This window comes from Chlorocebus sabaeus, chromosome 16 (assembly GCF_047675955.1).
Source record: "Chlorocebus sabaeus isolate Y175 chromosome 16, mChlSab1.0.hap1, whole genome shotgun sequence".
NCBI classification, from domain to species: Eukaryota; Metazoa; Chordata; class Mammalia; order Primates; family Cercopithecidae; genus Chlorocebus; species Chlorocebus sabaeus.
Window position 1 is genome coordinate 67,474,437 of NC_132919.1, and position 20,116 is coordinate 67,494,552.

At 58.9% G+C, this 20,116-nt stretch overlaps 2 protein-coding genes and 1 non-coding gene across 10 annotated transcripts; 1 reads left to right on the forward strand and 2 right to left on the reverse strand.

The window, feature by feature from the left end:
• The first annotated feature begins 790 nt into the window (after positions 1 to 790).
• Positions 791 to 6,934, forward strand: SLC25A39 (solute carrier family 25 member 39). Of its 4 annotated transcripts, none has more exons than XM_008012422.3 (12): positions 791 to 1,238; positions 2,969 to 3,068; positions 3,202 to 3,261; positions 3,693 to 3,737; positions 3,993 to 4,126; positions 4,801 to 4,868; positions 5,010 to 5,134; positions 5,337 to 5,510; positions 5,831 to 5,940; positions 6,127 to 6,208; positions 6,287 to 6,367; positions 6,449 to 6,934. In XM_008012422.3, the coding sequence occupies exons 2-12, from the start codon at positions 2,984 to 2,986 to the stop codon at positions 6,562 to 6,564; spliced, it is 1,080 nt and encodes a 359-aa protein (XP_008010613.1). In that variant the 5' UTR covers positions 791 to 1,238; positions 2,969 to 2,983; the 3' UTR covers positions 6,565 to 6,934. The 4 variants fall into 4 exon arrangements, with proteins under 4 accessions (XP_008010613.1, XP_072861338.1, XP_008010612.1 ...); XM_073005237.1 differs by having other exon boundaries at positions 795 to 1,238; positions 4,017 to 4,126; XM_008012421.3 differs by lacking the exon at positions 791 to 1,238 and adding an exon at positions 1,673 to 1,841.
• A 1,100-nt stretch (positions 6,935 to 8,034) lies between these two features.
• Positions 8,035 to 18,089, reverse strand: RUNDC3A (RUN domain containing 3A). 5 transcript variants are annotated; one of them, XM_008012426.3, is made up of 11 exons: positions 17,716 to 18,089; positions 13,980 to 14,095; positions 13,480 to 13,616; positions 13,229 to 13,314; positions 11,913 to 12,002; positions 11,728 to 11,808; positions 11,413 to 11,578; positions 11,113 to 11,270; positions 10,210 to 10,347; positions 10,007 to 10,113; positions 8,035 to 8,624 (listed from the first exon to the last, which is right to left on the reverse strand). In XM_008012426.3, exons 1-11 carry the CDS (start codon positions 17,820 to 17,822, stop codon positions 8,482 to 8,484), a joined length of 1,329 nt encoding a protein of 442 aa, XP_008010617.1. In that variant the 5' UTR covers positions 17,823 to 18,089; the 3' UTR covers positions 8,035 to 8,481. The 5 variants fall into 5 exon arrangements, with proteins under 5 accessions (XP_008010617.1, XP_008010616.1, XP_008010618.1 ...); XM_008012425.3 differs by having other exon boundaries at positions 13,480 to 13,628; positions 17,716 to 18,086; XM_008012427.3 differs by having other exon boundaries at positions 13,480 to 13,613; positions 17,716 to 18,084.
• Positions 18,090 to 19,445: 1,356 nt separating this feature from the next.
• Positions 19,446 to 19,550, reverse strand: LOC119622272 (U6 spliceosomal RNA). The gene has a single exon (XR_005238933.1). It is a non-coding gene; the product is annotated as a U6 spliceosomal RNA (small nuclear RNA).
• Between the last annotated feature and the right edge of the window lie 566 nt (positions 19,551 to 20,116).

The window sequence follows — 20,116 nt, forward strand, 5'->3', positions numbered from 1 at the left end:
TTTTCTTTTTGAGACGGAGTTTCACTCTTGTTGCCCAGGCTGGAGTGCAATGGCGCAGTCTCGGCTCACCGCAACCTCCGCCTCCCGGGTTTAAGCGATTCTCCTGCCTCAGCCTCCCGAGTAGCTGGGATTACCGGCATAAGCCACCACGCCCAGCTAATTTTTTGTATTTTTAGTAGAGACGAGGTTTCACCATGTTGGTCAGGCTGCTCTCGAACTCCTGACCTCTGGTGATCCGCCCGCCTCGACCTCCCAAAAGGCTGGGATTACAGGCATCAGCCACCGCGCTCGGCCTTTTTTTCTGGGATGGAGTCTCACTCTGTTGCCCAGTCTGGAATGCAGTGGTGCCATCTTGGCTCACTGCAACCTCCGCCTCCCGGGTTCAAGCGATTCTCCTGCCTCAGCCTCCCGAGTAGCTGGGATTACAGGCATGTGCCACCACACCCGGTTAATTTTGTATTTTTAGTAGAGACGGGGTTTCACCATGTTGGCCAGACTGGTCTCGAACTCCTGACTTGAAGTGATCCGCCCGCCTCGGCCTCCTAAAGTGCTGGATTACAGGCGTGAGCCACTGCGCCCGGCCTGGGGTTGGGGTAATCTATTTCAACAATAACCTACTGCAAAGAGTTTTGAGACTCAGAAGAAATCACGATACGAGAGCAACCAACAGCGAAACGTCGGTGTCCTCCCGCCCTCAGTGCGCATTCCCTTCCCGCGCAGGAGTCATTCTGGGCCTTAGGCGGGGTTGTGATTTGCTCAAGGTCACGCGGAAGTGGGATGTGGCTCCCCATGGCTTTCCCGGCTCCCCCGGCCAGCTCTAGTCCCAGCCCGCCCGGCCCGGGCTGTAGCTCGGCTCACCCAGTGGCGCACACCCGCACGGGGCCCTGTGGTTTACAAAGCATTTTGCAGTTGCAGGCCTGTTCCCTAACCTGCAAAATGGGGGCGATGCTAAGGCCGGCGAGAGAAGTCGCCGCGAAGTTTTCAAGTCTCGGCGGGGAGCCCGGCAAGTAACTTCGTCGTTATTGTGCGGTCTCTCGGCGATCTCGAATAACTCATTCTCACTGCCGCCGCCACGCACCTGAGGACCCCGAGGAAGGGGGCCAGTGCATCACCCTCGCCGTCCGGAAGGCGCTGGGGCTCCCAGTGCCGCGCGCGGCCGGGGCGGGGCTGGTGCAAATGCGCTGTTAAGGACGGCGCGGCGACTCACGCCTGGAATCCCAGCACTTTCGGAGACCGAGGTGGGCGGATCGCTTGAGCCCAGGAGTTCCAGACTAGCCTGGGCAACCTAGGGAGACCAAAATAAAAATAACAAACAAGCCGGGCGTGGCGGCGCGCTCTTGTTGTCCCAGCTACTCGGGAGGCTGAGGCGGGAGGATCGCTTGAGCTCGGGAGGTCGAGGCTGCAGTGAGCCTAGATCGCGCCACTGCCCTCCAGCCTGGGCGACAGAGCGAGGCTGAAAAAGATGCTGTCTAAAAAAAGATGCTGGAAGTGCCTGCTGCTGCCAGGTTTTAGCGCGACGTGGAGACCGCGACGTTGGCCTGCAGGTCTTAGCGCTAGACAGGCTTGGAACCTGACCGCGCGGCCCCGGCAAGGGGGCGGGACCGCCGCAGGTCACAGCGGAGACGCGAGTGGGCGGAGCCGGAGACACTCCGGGCTTGCGGATGGTCGGCCCGCGGCGGGCGGGGCCTCGCGCAGCGGTGTGGCGGCGAGGCCCACTTGGCTTCTTTCGGCGTTGGCCTGGGTGCTCGGCGAGGGCGCGCGGACCCCGCACCGGCGGCGGAGCCGGTATGGGCCCGCCCGGCCCTGGGCTCCGAGCCGCACGAGCACCAGCCTAGAGCCAGGTAGGCGGTGCTGGGCCAGGGCTGGGGACGGAGACAGAAGCGGGGGTCTCCGGGCGGCCGTGCGAGCCAGGGCCGGTGCTGGGGCCGTCGGGGTGGCGTGGTCCTCCTCACCTGGCGGCTCTGCGCGCTCTGGTGCCGGGAGTGTCGCCGAGCGTCGGGGAGAGATCTTGGCTCTACGTCCCTACTTCCTGCTCTCTCGGCTGCGCCCCGGGCCTGTATTTTGGGGCGGGAGGCCAGAGACTGCTCTTTCTCTACGGGCCCCGGGTCTGGCCCGTTCGGTCGTGCGGCGAGGGCCGGGCATCCCGGCCCGCAGTCCCGAGGAGGCGACGGGCCCTTCGTGGTCACTAGATCTGTTTACGCGTCACCCTCGGTGCCCGGCCGTTCCTCCACGCCCGGTAACTTGGGCTCGCGGGTGCCCGCCCGGGGCCTTGGTGCTGGAGTGGGGGCTGCAGGGGCAACACAGGTACTCTGATTTTGGGGCCACGAGGGCCAAACCCGCGCCTGCACGTAGGAGGTGCGCAGTGGACACGTGCGAGGTAGACGAGGGAACGGCCCTGGCCCCTATTGCAATCGAGAGATAGGTCTGGCACCCCAGCTTCCTTCGGAGCCACTCCTGAGTGACCTTGGGCAGGCCACCTCGTCTCCCCAAGCCTTAGTTTTCCCCGGCGGAGTGGGGCGGACAGTCCCTGCTTTAGAGGTCATTGCCAGGGTTGTTGAGGCAACCGATGTTTCAAGGGCAGTGGGTGAGGGTCGGGTGCGGTGGCTCACGCCTGTAATTCCAGTGCTTGGGGAAGCCTAGGCGGGCGGATCACGAGGTCAGAAGATTGAGACCATCTTGGCCAACATGGTAAAACCCCGTCTCTACTAAAAATACAAAAATTAGCTAGGCGAGGTGGTGTGAGCTTGTAGTTCCAGCTACTTCGGAGGCTGAGGCGAGAGAATAGCATGAACGGGGGTTGGTGGGAGGTGGGTGTGGAGGTTGCAGTGAGCCGAGGTGGTGCCACTGCACTCCAGCCTGGCGACAGTGTGCAGAGCGAGACTCCATCTCAAAGAAAAAGTCTCACAGTGGCCCTGCCTCCTTTCTTGCCATCCCTGGAATTTTGCTCCATTTGAGGTTTGGTTTTCAGGACCGAAGCTTCAAGATGGCTGACCAAGACCTTGCGGGTATCAGCCCCCTCCAGCAAATGGTGGCCTCAGGCGCTGGGGCTGTGGTCACCTCCCTCTTCAGTAAGACCTTGGGAAGTGGGGTGGGGTCAGGTGGGGATGGGGCAGACCAGAGATTGGAGGCTGTGTGGTCCTGGGGGAGGAGTCCTAGGGGTGGGGTCCTGAAAGGAGCCCTCAGACTCACTTCCTCCCCCAGTGACACCCCTGGACGTAGTGAAGGTTCGCCTGCAGTCTCAGCGGCCCTCCATGGCCAGCGGTGAGTACCTGACCTGGAGCTAGTGAGGGGTGGTGCCTGGGCAAAAGAAAGATCTCCCAGAGGCCAGCCGTGGTTTCTCACACCTGTAATTCCAGCGCTTTGGGAGGCTGAGGCAGGGGGATCACCTGAGGTCAGGAGTTCAAGACCAACCTGGCCAACATGGTGAAACCCCCTCACTACTAAAACTACAAAAATTAGCCGGGCTTGGTGGCGGGCGCCTGTAGTCCCAGCCACTCGGGAGGCTAAGGCAGGAGAATCGCTTGAACCCGGGAGGTGGAAGTTGCAGTGAGCTGAGATTGTGCCACTATGCTCCAGGGTGGGTGACAGAGCAAGACTGTATCTCAAAAAATGAAATAAAAAGATCTTCCAGAGATGGGGTCCCTGGGGCTGGTGGGGGCTCTCCTGACTTGAGGGGCTGCCTTGTGTTTTAGAGCTGACGCCTTCCTCCAGACTGTGGAGCCTCTCCTATACCAAATGTGAGTGCCCCAAGCCACAGGGAGCCTGGGAGGGTGCAAGGGGGAGGGAGTCCTTGTCCCTGTCCCCAGGGCACCAGTGGACTCCACAGCCATGGACTAGTGTATACTCCCAGGTCCCGCCAGCCAGTCCCATGACCTGCACCAGAACATCCACACAGGGACCTGGCCTTTACTGGCCTTCCAGGGATAGGGGCCCACTGCCTCCCTGTAAGGTTCTAGGGTCCTGTCATTATAACGTCCCTTGCCTTTCCCCAGTGCCCTCCTCTCTCCAATCCACAGGGAAGTGCCTCCTGTACTGCAATGGTGTCCTGGAGCCCCTGTACCTGTGCCCAAATGGTGCCCGCTGTGCCACCTGGTTTCAAGACCCTACCCGTTTCACTGGCACCATGGTGAGGAGCAGCTGGGTCCATAGGGATTCGCCGGTGTCCGTGAGGAGTTGGGTCTGGCTGGGCAGCAGACCCAGGAAAGAAGGGGTTGGGCAAGGCACGCAGAGGTAGCCAGTTCAGTCAGAAAGTGCTTCCGGAGAAGGCAGTGTCTCTTTGAGGTGTTTGTTTTCTTTTTAGATGGAGTCTTGCTCTGTCACCCAGGCTGGAGTGCGGTGGCGTGATCTCAGCTCACTGCAACCTCCACCTCTTGGGTTCAAGTGATTCTTCTGCCTCAGCCTCCCAAATAGCTGGGATTACAGGCGTGCATCAGCACTTGCCGCTAATGTTTGTATTTTTAGTAGACGCTAATTTTTGTATTTTTAGTAGAGATGGGGTTTTGCCACGTTGGCCAGGCTGGTCTTGAACTCCTGCCTCAAGTGATTTATCCGCCTTGGCCTCCCAAAGTGCTGGCTGGGATTACAGGTGTGAGCCACCGTGCCTGGCCTCCATGAGGTTTTTGAAGGGTGACCAGGTGTCCACCTGGACCCAACTGGGGTATTGCACGTGTAGAGGCAGGGAGGCTTGAGGGCTGTGGGCAGAGGCTGAGGGCGTCAGGCAAAGGCCCAGCCTAGGCCAGCCCCATCACAGACCTCACTTGTGTCCCTCCTCTTCCCCTGGGCTGGTGCCTGCTTGGCCAGGACGCCTTCGTGAAGATCGTGAGGCATGAGGGCACCAGGACCCTCTGGAGCGGCCTCCCTGCCACCCTGTGAGTAGCCGGGTCCTGCACCCCTCTTCTCTGGTACCTCCTGACCCCTTGCGCCCTATTGAATGGCTAGGTGGGGCAGGTGATGCTTTAAAAGTTTGGGTCCTTTTGGGAGTCCCAGCTAATCTCTCTCCGTATCTCCAGCGTGATGACTGTGCCAGCTACCGCCATCTACTTCACTGCCTACGACCAACTCAAGGCCTTCCTATGTGGTGGAGCCCTGACCTCTGACCTCTACGCACCCATGGTGGCTGGCGCTCTGGCCCGCTGTGAGCATAGTCTTGGACCGTTGACCCCTCTCTGTCCCCACCTCTGCCCAAGCCCAGTCAGTCCCAGCTCCCAGCCCCAACCTCTGCCAGCCTGGGGGTGCGGGGGATGTTCTAGGTCCCTAGACCTGGGGCAGCAGTTACGTGATGCCATGTAAGACCTGTGACCTGACTTCTCCACACTGTCACCCCAATCCCTGCACAGTGGGCACCGTGACTGTGGTCAGCCCCCTGGAGCTTATGCGGACAAAGCTGCAGGCTCGGCATGTGTCGTACCGGGAGCTGGGTGCCTGTGTTCGAGCTGCGGTGGCTCAGGGTGGCTGGCGCTCACTGTGGCTGGGCTGGGGCCCCACTGCCCTTCGAGATGTGCCCTTCTCAGGTAGGCACCCGGGCTGTAAGGGGTGGATGAGGGAACCCTGGTCACAAAGGGTCTACGGCCAAGTCCCAGCTTTGTAACTAGTAACCACGAAGTTACTTAGCTTTTCTGAGCCATGGGTTTCTCATCTGTGAAATGGGCCTAGCAGGTAGAGTATTTGCCCAGGCTGTCAGGAGATTAATTCCTACAGAGAGCCTGCTTCCGAGCCTGCATGTAGCGGAGAACACTCACAGCTGGGAGGGAGTGGTGGCAGTGAAAGATGGAAGGTCTGGGACTACCTCCTTGCCCTCCCCATCTCTAATCAGTGCATCCCCCACCCCAAGCCCTGTACTGGTTCAACTATGAGCTGGTGAAGAGCTGGCTGAATGGACTCAGGCCGAAGGACCAGACTTCTGTGGGCATGAGCTTTGTGGCTGGTGGCATCTCAGGGACGGTGAGTGGACTGGGCTGGAGGTGAGGCCAGTGGAGGTCTCCCTGAGGGGGGTCCTGAGGGTTTTTGGAGATGCCCAGAAGCAGACCCCATGAGGCCTTTGTCCCTCCCAGCCGCAAGAGCCATCTGGGAGGAAGGGCTAGGGGTCCTGGAAGTGGAGCTGAGCCCTGTCCCTGCCCGCCCCACCAGGTGGCTGCAGTGCTGACTCTACCCTTTGATGTGGTGAAGACCCAACGCCAGGTCGCGCTGGGAGCGATGGAGGCTGTGAGAGGTGAGGGCCCAGGCGGGTGTGGCAGGGGACAGGCGGGGTCATGAATGGGGCCTCACTGAGCCGGCGTCGCGTTTGCAGTGAACCCCCTGCATGTGGGCTCCACCTGGCTGCTGCTGCGGAGGATCCGCGCCGAGTCTGGCACCAAGGGACTCTTTGCAGGTCAGTGTGTGGGTGTCGGGGTTGGGGGCAGGGCGGGGCCTGCGACCCTGACCCCTGACCCGGGCCTCCTTTCCTCTGCAGGCTTCCTTCCTCGGATCATCAAGGCTGCCCCCTCCTGCGCCATCATGATCAGCACCTACGAGTTCGGCAAAAGCTTCTTCCAGAGGCTGAACCAGGACCGGCTTCTGGGCAGCTGAAAGGGGCATGGAGGCAAGGACCCCGTCTCTCCCATGGATGAGGAGAGGGCAGGAGGATACCCAGCCAAGTGCCTTTTTCTCAGCACTGAGGGAGGGGGCTTGTTTCCCTTCCCTGCTGGCGACAAGCTCCAGGGCAGGGCTGTCCCTCTGGGCGGCCCAGCCCTTCCTCCGACACAACTTCTTCCTGCTGCTCCAATCGGGATCATCACTTTCCCACCCACCAAGTGCAAGACCAAATCTTCCAGCTGCCCCCTTTGTGTTTCCCTGTGTTTGCTGTAGCTGGGCCTGTCTCCGGAAACCGAGAAACCCTCAGCCTGGCAGAGTCTCCCTGACCCCTGTTAATTCCTTGAGTGTAAAGATGATGAACTTCTGCCTGGCGCCTGTCCTTTTGGGGCCTGGGGTGGCTGGGAGGGAGGATTGGGAGGGTCCCTGGTGCTGGTTTGGCTGCCCAGGGTGGCACCCATAAAGAGGACCTCTCCAGCTTGGTGAGAGTCAGTGGGGGTGAGGACCTAGAGTGTGAGGGACCACAAGTAGATATTCTGGTGGTGAGGTCCCTTTGGGGACCACCCCCATGTTAGGGTTAGAATAGGGGATGGTAGGGGCCAGGCATGGTGGCTCATGCCTGTAATCCCAGCACTTTGGGAGGCCAAGGCGAGTGGATCATAAGGGCAAGAGATCAAGACCATCCTGGCTAACATGGTGAAACCTCGTCTCTACTAAAAATACAAAAGTTAACTGGGCATGGTGGCGGGCGCCTGTCAAGTCCCAGCTACTCGGGAGCCTGGGGCAGGAGAATCCCTTGAACCCAGGAAGCGGAGTTTGCAGTGAGCTGAAATAGCGCCACTGCACTCCAGCCTGGCAACAGAGCGAGATTCCATCTCAAAAAAAAAAAAATGCGGGAGGCTGAGGTAGGAGAATGGCGTGATCCCGGGAGGCGGAGCTTGCAGTGAGCCGAGATTGCGCCACTGCACTCCAGCCTGGGCAACAGAGCAAGACTCCGTCTCAAAAAAAAAAAAAAAAAAAAAAAATGGGGATGGTAACATCTCTCCTTAAGGGCACACTTAAGCGACAGCAGAGGAGTGAGGGCTGCTGCTTAACTGTCAGGCTCTGGCCTAAGAGGGGTCTGCAACTTTGGGCTAAAGCACCATTGCTGAGGTCAGCACAGGGCACTGGCCCCACGAGGGTGTGCCTCCATCCTGCCCCCAGCGTGCTTGGCCTCCTCAGCCTGGGATTGAGCGAATTCTTAAAGGCTGTTGGGTTGGAGGGCACTTGCATGTCTTGGGCCTGCCCTGGGCAGACCTAATATTTTGGGCACTTAACACAGAAGCTACCCACTCCCTGAGTGCTGGCCTGCCTGTCCCTACAGGGTACATGCTACTGCTGCCTGACCTTGGTCATGGGCCAGGCACTGACTCTACTTCAGACCTCAGGACGGGGCCCTTCCCCAGCCCCCCACATACAAGGCTGCCCTCAGTCCTCTGGTTTTTATTTGCCTGACCCCCCCGCAGAGCTCCTGCCCTGGGGGCTGAGGAAGGAGTGACTCCAGGGCATACACAGGGACAGATGGAGAGGCTAGAGACTAGGAGGTGGGGGTGTGGAAGCTGGGCCGCCAGCTCCTGATGGGGAAGGGGAGATGAGTGAGGGAGTGCCAGGGTCACCAGAAGAATGGAGCAGGCTTCCCCAGGGGTCCCTGCGGCTTGGGCACCCCTGCCTCCTGGCCCAGCCTGCTTTCCTCCGCAGCCCGTGCTGCTACAGGCAAGGAAGCTAAGGTGAGCAGAGGGGATCTTCCCCTAGAGAACCCTGGCTCGGTGGGCAGCATTCTCTGCAAGGGTAGCCTGGACTGGGGGACTCGTTGAAGAAGGGTGGCAGGTGTCCATGGCCCCTGGCAGGTGGGGCTAGCACTGCCCATGCCGTTCCTCAGCTGGGGCTCAGTGCCGGGCTGCCCTCGGGACTGTCGCTCACCAGGCACTCGTTGGATTTGAAGCTCGCCAGGGACTTGCAGCTGGGAATGGAGGCCAGGGAGCCGCAGAGGCCCAGCATGGAGGGCGTGGGGTCCTTCCCTGGGGAGAGAGGGCGGGTGAGGCCGGGCAACCAGTCTGCATGTGTGGGAGTTGGTAGAGGGGTGGGCAGTGAAAAAGCAGCCCTCAAGTCACCCCCCAGGGGACCTTGATATATTCCAGAGCATTTGCCATTTTCAGTTAAACTTTGGTTAAGCACCTGCCTGTGCCAGGCACGGCGCTGGGGACACTGTATTGTAATCGTCAGTTGATGTCTCTGTCTCCCCCTGAGGGTCATCCTCTCTCTTTGTCCATTTATTAAATACACAGTGAGCACTCGCTCTGTTCAAAGCACTGGGGATACAGAGAACGGACAAGACACGGTCCCTGCCCTCATGGAGCTCACAGTCTGGTGGGGGAGACAGACACACAGACAATCACAAACAGTGTGATGGGGCTACATGGCCACAGCCTGCCTTGTCTCAAAGAAGGTCTAGGGTCATCAATACAGTGTGGTTGCTTATAAAAAAGAAAAGACGGGTTATCCAGGCATAGGGAGAACTAGGATGGGAAAAACCAAGGTGAAGCCAGGGATGAGGTCAACACAAAGTGCATGCGTTGAAGTCCTGGGCATTCGCTCGAAGGGAGCCACTAATTTGGCTCTGAGCTTCCTGGCAGCCAAAGAGAAGGGGAAAACAATGGTCAGGCAAGTAGTTCACAGTGTGCATGAGATAAGAGCAAATTAGTCTGAGGAGTTCCTCTAGAGTTTGTGAGCCCCCTGAGGATGTCATGACACTGAAAAGCCACTAAGCCCTCACCACATGACAACACTGGTGATTATCAACATCCCCATTTTACAAAGAATGGACTCATGGAGGTAAAGTGATTGACCAAGCTCACATGGTCAGAGGAAGCACAGCCAGGATTTATGTTGGGTTCTGCGTATGCTGGGTTCTGACACCCCAAGTAAGCTCTCAATTGCTGTGCTAAGCCCTCAAAAAAGGCCGAGAGAGGCCGGTCACAGTGGCTCACGCCTGTAATCCCAGCACTTTGGGAGGCTGAGCCGGGTGAATCACTTGAGGTCAGGAGTTCAAGACCAGCCTGGCGAAACTCCGTCTCTACTAAAAATGCACAAATTAGCCACGCGTCTCTAAAAATACACAAATTAGCCACGTGTGGTGGCGGAAGCCTTTAATGGCAGCTACTCAGGAGGCTGAGGCAAGGGAATCCCTTGAACCCGGGAGACGGAGGTTGCAATGAGCTGAGATTGCACCACTGCACTCCAGCCTGGATGACAGAGTGAGACTCTGTCTCAAAAAAAAAAAAAAGAAAAGAAAGGCTGAGAGAATGAAAGAGGCAATGGGCTAGGACCTGCCTCCAGGCCTCAGGGCCTTGCCTCAGCCCTTCCTGGAGGGGTACTGGGTGTTGGGGTTGGGGGAGCTCACCGATGGGACCCCAGGGCTCCTCGTCCCGTGTGCCCTCTCCCAGGCGCTGGGAGTCCGAGCTCAGACTGGCTTCAGCTGACAGGGGCTCCGTGCTCATGAAGCTGTGTCTGCGGCAGAGCGAGAGCTGGTGCACCGGTAGAGGAAGCCCTTCTTCCCCAGGACGACCCGCTCTCAGGCCCAAGCCGCACCCGGCTGGGGCTTACCTCCGGTAGAGCTTGGAGTTGCTGGCGCCCTCGGCCCCATTAAGCGTTCCCAGTGAGGGCCATTGGTTGACCAGGGGTGTAGTGAGCTCCTTGGAACCCTGGGCCAGAGGGGCGTGGTCACTGGGGATCAGACCTGTCCTGGGAGGGAGAGGAGGAGTCAGGCCTGGCTGGAAGTAGGAGAAGTGAGGAAGGAGATTCAGCAAGGGGATGAGGGAGGGGTCAGGAATGAAATCTGAGCGGCAAAAATGGGGATACGGTGTTGGGGTCAGTGGGCCAGATCCCGGCAGGAAGTGGAGGCGATACTGGGGTGGACGGGTGACTGGGAGTTGGAGGGAATGGTACAGTGTTGTAGGGGTCAGTTGGGGTGATGGGGGCTTCAGTGGAGAATAGTGTGGGAATCTCTGAAGGGTAAGGTCGTCTTGGGGATCCTGCCGCAAGATCAGGGTGATGGAAAGGCTTAGAGAAGAAGTGTTACAGGGATCGGTAGGGGTGAGGTCGGGGGTAACAGCGGGTGATGACGGTCAGTGAGCCTGTGGTGCAGGTGAGTGAGGTGATGAATGCTGGGAAGTGTGCAATCGTGTTGAAGGTTGAAGAGCAACACCTCAGGTCCTCGTGAGTGACGTGGGGTCCCTGCAGTAAGGTTGGATGGCCACTCTAGCTGAAGGGTAACTGAGGGTGAAGTGGGGCTCTGGCTGTTGGAGGTCACTGGATCTTATGCTGGGGGCAATGTTAGAAGATCATTGTGGGCATCTCGGGGTGGGCTGGCTGGATCAGAGGGTTGATGCTGGAGAGGTGGGTGCTCGTGTTGGGTGATGTTAGAGTCGATGGAAGTGAAGATGGGGTTCGCCCGATGATGTGGTCGGGGCGGCCGGGGTCAGGGGTTAGGGCAGGCCATGCGCTCACAGCTGCTCCTGCAGCTCCAGGATCACGCCTTCCAGCTCCCTCTTCTCGCGCTGGTTCTGCGCCGCCGCCTCCTCCAGCTGCAGCTGCAGCCGCCGGTTCTCCGCCTCCAGGTCCTTCAACTGCGACTCGCGCAGACGCACCAGCTCCTCCAGGTAGCCCTGCGGGGCGCCGGCTCAGCCCGGGCGGCGCGGAGGACTTCCCCGCCGCGGCCCGCGGCCCCGCCCCGCCCCGCCGCGCCCCGGGATGCCCGAATCCCCCGCGCCGGCCCGCCGGCCCCCCAGGCCCGCTGTCGTCGCGCACCTTCTGCGCGTAGACGATGCGGAACTTCTGCTCCATCTTGTGCCATTTGCTGTACCAGCTGTCTTCGTCGGTGACGAGCGGCAGGTACGGGTGCTCGGGCGAGTTGTCCTCGCTCGTGCTGCTCTCGGCGCTGTGCCGCTCCTCCTCGTCGGTCAGGTAGTCGTAGCTTGGGAGAGGGAGTAGTGGGCACGGCCGGTCCCGCCCCTCCCCCCGCGCGTCTGCGCTGGCCGCCGAGGGCAGTGGGACCAGGATGTCCCCAGGATGTCCTGAGGACCCCCCCGTCCCCCGCCCCGCCGCAGTCATGGAGCCGCTCACCTCTGTGTAAACTTTAAGTAGGGCGTGTAATCGATGACCACGGGGGTCTTCCCGTCCAGGACTTCCCCCTTTAGACAGAAGCTGAGGCAGAGGAGCCACAGGGTTGGGGGTGGGTGTGAGGGGTTGGGGCAGGACATTTGTCAGGGAAACAGCCCCCTCCACCACTGCCCTCAGGCAGACCCCACCTGAAGTCGATGGCGCTCAGTCCGATCAGCATTCCGGTGAGGATGGTGGCTTCGTCCCGCAGCATGATGGCTCCAGAGTCGTAGAACCGTCTGTGGGGAGGCAGAGGGCCTGACAGTGCAGCAGGTCCCTGGAGCCCCTCCCCAGAGCTGCTGTTGTTGGCTTACTGCCACCCCATCCTGAAGGAAGGCCAATTCTCCTTCCTGATATGCACGCAGGCCTGGAGCCTCTCTCCCCCCTCAGCCTGGGGCTGGCACCTGTGGCCCCATCACCTAGAATGAGTGCTCCCCGAGCCGACTCCTCCCTCTGAGCTACCCCTTCCTCATCAAGTACTGGGTTACCCAGATCCTTCATATCAGGAAGCGAGTCTTAATCATTAGTGCTTGGTATACAGTAGGTGCGCAAAAAACGTGTTGACTTGAACCTGGAAATGTGTAGACTGAGGAATCGAATTCAGCAAAAACATCAGGCTGGCTGTGGCCAATTGGGATGCAGAGGTACACGCCCCCTGCCACACCCAGACAGTTTCAGATGCACCTGCCCACACAGGCACACTTCTCCTTGTAACCCCTTGCCTCAGGCACCCAACCTCCCTGTGAAGCCACAGTGCAGGGGTTGAACTCCCCACATAAGGACTCTGTGTCCGTGAATAGCAAGTGCAGAACTGCTGCCGTAGTTTGGAGAGCCAGAAGGGCTGTGTTGTAGGTCATGGAGCAAGCCAACACATGAGATGGTGCGTAGCTGAGGCTCATCCAGAGGTGTGCCAGGGTGGAGTGTGCTGGGCAATGATGTCGAATAATGGGCATTAGATTTGACTTGCAAGTGATGGTGGCGGTGGTAAAACTTTGTCCTGGGGCCGGGTGCGGTGGCTCATGCCTGTAATCCCAGCACTTCAGGAGGCCGAGGCGGGAGGATCACCTGAGGTTGGGAGTTTGAGACTAGCCTGACCAACATGGAGTAACTAAAAATACAAAATTAGCAGGGCGTGGTGGCGTATGCCTGTAATCCCAGCTACTCAGGAGGCTGAGGCAGGAGAATGGCTTGAACCCGGGAGGCAGAGGTTGCAGTGAGCTGAGATCGCACCATCGCACTCCAGCCTGGGCAACAAGAGTGAAACTCCTCCTCAAAAAAAAAAAAAAAAAAGAGTTTGTCCTGGGACTGCAGGCCAGGCTGGAAGAGGGAAATCAGCCGTGCATGCTGGTGCTGGGACTTGTAGTCCAGGAACTGAAGGATGCTGCAGGAACTTAAGGATCAGCTGTGTTTGGGCAATGCAGGTGCACCCTGAGGCCTGTGGTCTGAGTTGCCTGGGAAGTCTGACCTGGTGGTCCGGGTGTCGCGCAGAGCCGTGGTGATGTATTCTGACATGCGCTTCTCCATCAGTGCCACCCGGATCCATGCCCGGCCCTGGAAATCACGTTCACTTTTACTTGCTGCCCCAGAGGGACTCATGTGTCCAGCATCAGGTGTGAGCTCTTCTCCCCTGGGCTGTGGACAGGGGATGAGGACCAAGAAACAGGCAGGCCCCCTGTGTCCAGAGCAGAGAGCAGTTACTTGCTCCAGGCCCCTCACCTTGGCCCGGGCTGTGCTGATGTTCTCCATATTCTCGATGCTGCTCACACAGTTGTTGGGCACTTTGCTGCAGGCCAGCCGGATATAGTCCCAGAAGCCCCGCTGCCCGTCTGAGCTGAACCAGCTCACTGGACCTGCTGGGGCACAGGCTGAGCCAGGGCAGGGAGCGGACTCAGCAAGACCAGGGAGTTTGGAGAGGGTCCATGTAGTGAAGCACTCACATGCATAAGTATAAGCCGCCTCCTCCCACAAAGATCTGTGCATACACATGCATGTATGCAGTGGGCACCCCAGCATATAGCTTGCCCACTGATGGGGATTGTAGGCCAAAGGCGTCTCCCACTTCCCAGATCTGTACACGAGCTTCTGTGCATGGTCCAGGATGGGGGCCAGGGTCAATGAGGGGATTCAGAGTCCATGGAGTATATCAGAATGAGGTGGCTGGGAGCTAAAGGCTGGGAGTTGGGGAGGGACCACTGGAGGAGGGACCCTGGGCCCACCTTTGAAGCGGTGGCTGAGGATCTGCTCTAAAATGGCTGCAAAATTGACAAACTCCTCTGATGAGTCATCGATGGGCTCCGCTGTGTACTTCTCCAGCAGCGTTTTCACAGAGAACCTGGGTGGCAAGGTGGGGAGACAGGGCAGTGGGGTGTCAGGTGAGGAAACAGGCTGAGACAGGGAGCAACTGGCAGAGAAGAGGTCAGGAAGGGCATGGATGTGGTGGGGGGCAGAGGGAACGGGGAGACAGGCAAGACTATAGTGACCATAGAGGTACCGTGTCATGTGGAGTGAGAGGGTGGCAGGTGGGGAGGGAGGGTGACAGGTGGGAGACTGATTGACAAAGTGGGTGACAGGAGAGGTGACACGCAGAGAAAGGAAGCTTCAGGAGCAAGGGGTGAGAGGGACTGAAAAAATAGGAAGATGAGGCGCCACAAGCCGGGGGCGGTCCCAGAGCCCGTTCCCCCAGACCACCCTTCAGGGTCTGTGTGTGCGAGGTCTGGGTCAACTAGGTGTTAGAAGCTGGTGTGTGCCCCACCCTGAGCTGTCTTCTGTGATTGCTGGAACAACCTTCAGTCCCTTTTGGGGATGGGGTCACCTGTACCAGGGCATGTGAGTTGGCACTGTGCACATGGAGTGTGGGCATGTGCAGGTGGCCAGGTGGGCTCCCAGCACACAGATACCCCCTTCCCCCTTTCCTTCCCGGTTTGGCCTCCCACACACCAGCTGCCCAGAACCAGGCAGTGCAGAGCTGGGCGGGGGTGGGGTGGGGAGGTGCGGGGTATGGGCCTGACACAGACACTGGGCAGGAGGGGGCATTGGCAGCAGATCCTTGGAAGGGGTTTGGGGGCCTAGCTTCTTAGGAGGAAGGGACCAAGGGAAACCTGTGGAGCTGAGGGACTGAAGCCATGCAGTGCCCCCTCTCCAATCCTGTCTACACCTCAGGCTCCCTCTGCAGTCACTACCCCTGCAATCTCCCCCTGCCATCCCTGCAGTGGAGTGGGGCAGGGATGAGGACACAGTTCCTAACATCCCATGATATCCCTGTTGTGGGTGGCAGAGCAGGGGCGGGGTGTCCAGGGATATGGGAGCTGCTTGGAAGTGTCCTTTTCTTCTTATATTTATCAAGCTCTATAATGTGCCAAGCACAGTACTTTGCCTGCATTACCTTACCCATGCTCAGCCCTGAAAGATCGGCCCTCTTATCACTCTCATCCCCATTTTACAGATAAATTAATTGATGGTCCAAGAGGTTGACTGATCTGTTCAGAGCTACATGGCTTATGAGGAGTCAAGCAGGTATGTCTGATTCTGATTCTGAAGCCTCTGCTCTTTCTGCTACATCTGTGGCCTCCTGGCAGCTGTCGTGAAGACCTAAGCCTGGAGCAGCCCCTGCTCCACCGCCCTTTGTCCTCTACTCCACAAGTCTCCAGCCCTGGAGCACTGACCTCTGCGGCTCTCAGGCCAATTGCACAGCTGAGCCCTTGTCCCCCTTCCTTTTGAACTTAGAGTTGATCTGGCCTGAGATCAGAGCCAGGTCAGTCTTGGGGTTGCACTAGAGGGAGGCAGCCTGCTGGATTCAAATCCTGTTTCCCTGTGACACTCATGTGGCCTTGGGCCCCTCTCTGAGTCCCTTCTTGCCAAATGCAAATGGAAACAATCGTACCTGCCTCATTACATTTTGGTTGAGAGCCCAGGAAGGGTTGGGAGATGGTAGGTGCCTAGGGCTGCTGGGCAGGGATGGTAAGGAGCAGGGCTGTGGCTGGGAAGGCTGGCCCTGCTGAAAGCAAGCCTGTGGTTGGGGCATTATCCCAGCTTCACTATGCCCACCCTCCTGCCAGCTTGATTTCTTCTGGTCATCTAGGTCGACAATGATGGGGCCTGGACTGGGTTCAGCATGGCAGCCATCTGGTGTCTGTCCTCAGGGGTGCCGCAGAGGTGGTCATTGCCCCCGGGAGCCCCGTGGTGTGCTCCCTGATAGGAGATGCAGTGGCTGCTGCAGGTTACCATGGAGACAGCGAGGCCAGGGCCCAGGGGAGCCCACGGCCTGCTAAAGGGAGCTGTTCTGGGAGCTGGAGGCAAACCATGTGACAGTGATGAGGCAGCAGGGGCCTAGGGGTTACTGAGCCTTTGTCACATCACTGACCCCCCAAAACTCTATCCTTCCCTCCCAGTTCTAAGCCACCTTCAGCCCTTCAACTTCTTCTTCTCTGGCCTATGTCAAGGAGAGTTCCCTCATTCCCCCCACATACTCAAGAGGCTCAGTTAACTTGGCAGGCAAGAGAAAAAAGAGGAACCTAGCAGGTAGAGAGCAGAGAGGGCCAGGAAGAACGTCATTAGGAAAGGGTTCTTTCTGTGTGCCAGACACTGAGCTAGGCTCCTACATGGATGATGCCATTATCATTCTTTGGTATGACTGTGACATCTAAAATGAGGATGATGGGGCATCCAAGGCCCAGAGTGGTTAAGAGACCTCCTCAAGGTTGCGCAGCTAAAGCTGATGGAGTAAGAGCTTGAACCTAGGACCATCTGGCCCCAAAGACAGAAATCTTTGTTTTACAACACACTGGTAGGGGTTGGGGGGAATGAGGGTAGAGGCAGTGCCCTGCACTGTGGGCTGGGCCATTGCTACACTCTCTTCTTCCTTAACGTTCCAGGCATTTCTGCAGAGGTCTGATGTGCACAGCACTGTGCTGGGCACTAGGGATATGATGCTGGGAGACAGATGCAGTGTGGTTGGGTGTGTGCCCAGGAACCTGGAAGGAGTTATGGGAGCCAGGGCATCAGGTGGGCACTAGTGGGCCTCAGGGTATCAGGTGAGCTTCAGCAGAGCTGAGGCCTATGTGGCAGGCAGGTGGGGCTGGCGAGGGAAGAGTGAGCCCTGTCCCCAGGAGCACCCTGCCCTGAGGGGGCAACACCTGATAGGCATGGGGGCCAGAGGAGGTTGCAGCTGACAGGGGATCCCAGCACCAGAGGAGAGTGCAGGTGTGGGCTGCAGGGGGAGTGGCTGAGCAGCTGGCCATGCCCTGGTTTTGGGACAGGGCAGGGAGGGTGAGTCACTGCAGGTTTGAAGTGGACAGGATCACTTCCTAGGCCCCACAATAGCAGAGAATCTTCCCAACCCAGCAACCGTTCACCCTCAGAGACCAGTGGCCATGCCCTCCGGGTCTTCTCCCCTTGAACCTGGAACCCAGGCTCTTGGTCCTTCCCACATCTTGGGCGGTGCCCCTCTCCCTTCCCTAGAGGGATTCATGGGCTCTGCCCCCATGCCCAGTTGACCCTGCCCATCCCTGCTCCAGAATCTGAGCATTGGAGAACCCCACCCCAGAGGGTCAGTTTGACATGGGTGCCAATGAGGGTATGCTTGGAGGGCATTCATCCCCCCCATGGGGTCCCCTCTGCCCATCCCGCCCCACTCCCAGCAAGGGAGCCAGCCATCCCCACCTCCTTCCCCCTCACACAATGTCACTTCCTGGTTCTCACAGGAAGCTGCAGTACCAATTAAACACCCCTCACCCCCAGGCCCAGGCCCCGGCATAGCCCACTTGGCCTAGAAGGGTAGGGACCAGACTGCAGCTCCCTCTCTGGGTTCTGGGCCTGGGAGGGACAGTGGACGCATTATTCTCGACTCTTTGCTCCCCTCCCTTTTCTCCGCGGCAGCGCTCCGTCCGGGTTTCCGCAGTCCACCCCAACCCCTCTCTCTGATCACCCCAGCCCCCGCCCGCCAGCGGTGCCCACCTGCATACGGTGATCAGGTTCTTACGCTCCACAGCCACGTTGCGAGAGGATGCTTTCTTGGAGGACAGCCCCAGAGCCATGGTGGTCTGGACAAAGCTCGCTTCCATCCAGATGTGCGGCCACTGCTGCCGCCGCCCGCTGCCCCCCACCCCTCCCGGAGCCACAAACCCGTCGCTGGATCACGGCTGGGCCCTCTGTCCGCCGCGGCCCCTCAACCCTTCCATGGCCATCCCCCTGCCTCTGCGCCTGGTGCCCGGCCCCTCGCTCCCTCCCCCAGCAGCGATGCCAGAGCAAAACAAGGCCGGGGAGGGAGCTCTCCGAGGTGCTGAGCCGGGCCCCGTCACCCCCTCCTCCAGCCGCCCGCCCCCCTCGGCCAGTGACGTCAGGGCCCTCGGGCCCCGCCCCCCAGCAGGCCGAGGACCAATCCGCAGAGGGTGCAGGGTCTAGGGGGAGGGGAAGAGCCGGGGCCCCAGGGAGGGCGGAGGGGGTTCCCGGGAGAAGCAGAGATTGGAAGGAGAAGCAGGGGGCCTGCCCTCCACCCCACACTCTGGGCCCGAGACTCCGAGACTCCTCCCCGCCTCGAGTCTCTGGCTCCGACCTCTCTACTCCCTTGTTTCTGAACTGTGCTCCGTGGTGTCTTGATCTCCCCCTGCCGCCGGGGGAAAGGAGGTCCTCACCTCCGTGACCCTCGTCCCCTCCCTGCCCCCTACCCGTTCAGCCCCGGCTTTCTTGGCGAGGTGGGGGCTGCGTGCAGGGAGCGCAGGTGGCTGCCGGCTGCTAACCCAGGAGGCTAAGGAGCAGCCCTAGAGACTGCATCTGCGTGTCTGCGCCTGGGCTGGACCCGCCTGCACCAGCCAGGCCGAGCCAACCTCTCCTGGGGTGGAGGATGGGACTCCAGACGAAGCCTAAGGGTCCAGCGCCTGGAACCACTTGGGACAGAGAGTGGGGAGCAGACTGGCAGCGAAGGGCCCTGGGCTCTGCGGAGGTTCCCAGCGGCAGAGCAGGCGCCTACAGTGGTGCCAAGGCAACCGGAGGGGGTGGCGGCCCACCCCCTCGCACCACCCCAGAGCCAGCTGGCCTAAGGTTAACCCCTTGGCTGCCAGCATTGCCGCATGGTGCCATCAACCCTCTCTGAATGGGGTCATTGATCTCGGGCAAGGCCAGGAGTGTCCTGTAAAACTGGTTGCAGTTTCTCCCTGGGGGTGGGGGAAAATGCAGGCATAGTCTGGTTCCTCCCCCCCCCCCCCGCCCCCTGCCCTTGGCCTCCTATTCCTCTCTCACATCCCTGCTCCCACCTGCCCTGTTCCTCTATTCAACCTGTTCCAGGATTTTCAGCGTGGGGGTTCCCCTTCACCTGCTGGAATCCTCAACTCCCACATAAAGCCTTTCTGTGTTTATTAAAGGGCCTCTACCCAATTTCTCCATCTGCCCCTAGGAACATTCCTCCCAGGACTCACTCGTACCTATTCTCCAACTCTGCCTACCTGCTCAGTTCACCTGATGCTCTGCCAGTGGATTGCTGATGTCTCTACATTGATTCAGATTTGCACCCACATCTGAAAATAATCAGCAGGAAGGGACCCTCTGTCACCACAAGTGGAGGAGGAGGAGATGAAATAGCCTGGTTTTGACACCTGGAAACTGACTCCTAGCTCCTGATTCCTAGCATGAGATCTCACGTTTATGCAGCCTCAGCCTCAATTCTTGGCTTCTGGGAACTCTACCTTTTTTACTTTTTTTTTTTCCAATTATTTTTTGCATGTCATCCTTGCACAGTGGCCATGCTAATCTTCTCTGTATCATTCCAATTTTTTAGCATATTAGCACATTCCAATTTTAGTATAACCTTGGTCTTTTCAGTCCCTCTTCCGTCATCTTGCTCTTGCCTCACGTGTAGAAGTCCCTCTTACCATTCTCCTGCCTCCAGATTGCTAGGGGCAATCATGATGGGGTTTTTTTGCTCTTTCTCCAAATGAGGGCACGTGATGTTCTTTTGGGGTTTATTTTGTTGTTGTTGTTGTTGTTGTTGCTGTTTTTGAGATGGAGTCTCGCTCTGTCATCCTGGCCAGAGTGCAATGGCGCGATCTTGGCTCACTGCAACCTCCGCCTCCCAGGTTCAAGTGATTCTCCTGCCTCAGCCTCCCAAGTAGCTGGGATTACAGGCATGCACCACCATGCCCAGTTAATTTTTGTGTTTTTAGTGAAGACAGGGTTTCGCCGTGTCGATCAGGCTGGTCTCAAACTCCTGACCTCAGTGATCCACCTGCCTTGGCCTCCCAAAGTGCTGGGATTACAGGCATGAGCCACCACGCCCGGCCTATCTTAACCATTCTTAAGTGTACAATGGAGTAGTACTAAGTACATTCATAATTTTGTGCAGTCATCACCACCCTCCAACTTC

Bases quoted from the DNA above. Each gene is read 5' to 3' on its own strand.
- SLC25A39 (XM_008012422.3), top strand. From the start codon at position 2,984: ATGGCTGACCAAGACCTTGCGGGTATCAGCCCCCTCCAGCAAATGGTG. The intron at 5,511-5,830 runs GTAGGCACCCGG...CCCCACCCCAAG, and splicing joins TCGAGATGTGCCCTTCTCAG to CCCTGTACTGGTTCAACTAT. The intron at 6,368-6,448 runs GTCAGTGTGTGG...TTTCCTCTGCAG, and splicing joins CACCAAGGGACTCTTTGCAG to GCTTCCTTCCTCGGATCATC.
- RUNDC3A (XM_008012425.3), bottom strand. From the start codon at position 17,822: ATGGAAGCGAGCTTTGTCCAGACCACCATGGCTCTGGGGCTGTCCTCC. The intron at 12,003-13,228 runs GTCAGACTTCCC...GCCTCCCCACAG, and splicing joins CGCGACACCCGGACCACCAG to ACGGTTCTACGACTCTGGAG. The intron at 8,625-10,006 runs GTGAGCTCCCCC...CTCTCTCCCCAG, and splicing joins GGAGCCCTGGGGTCCCATCG to GGAAGGACCCCACGCCCTCC.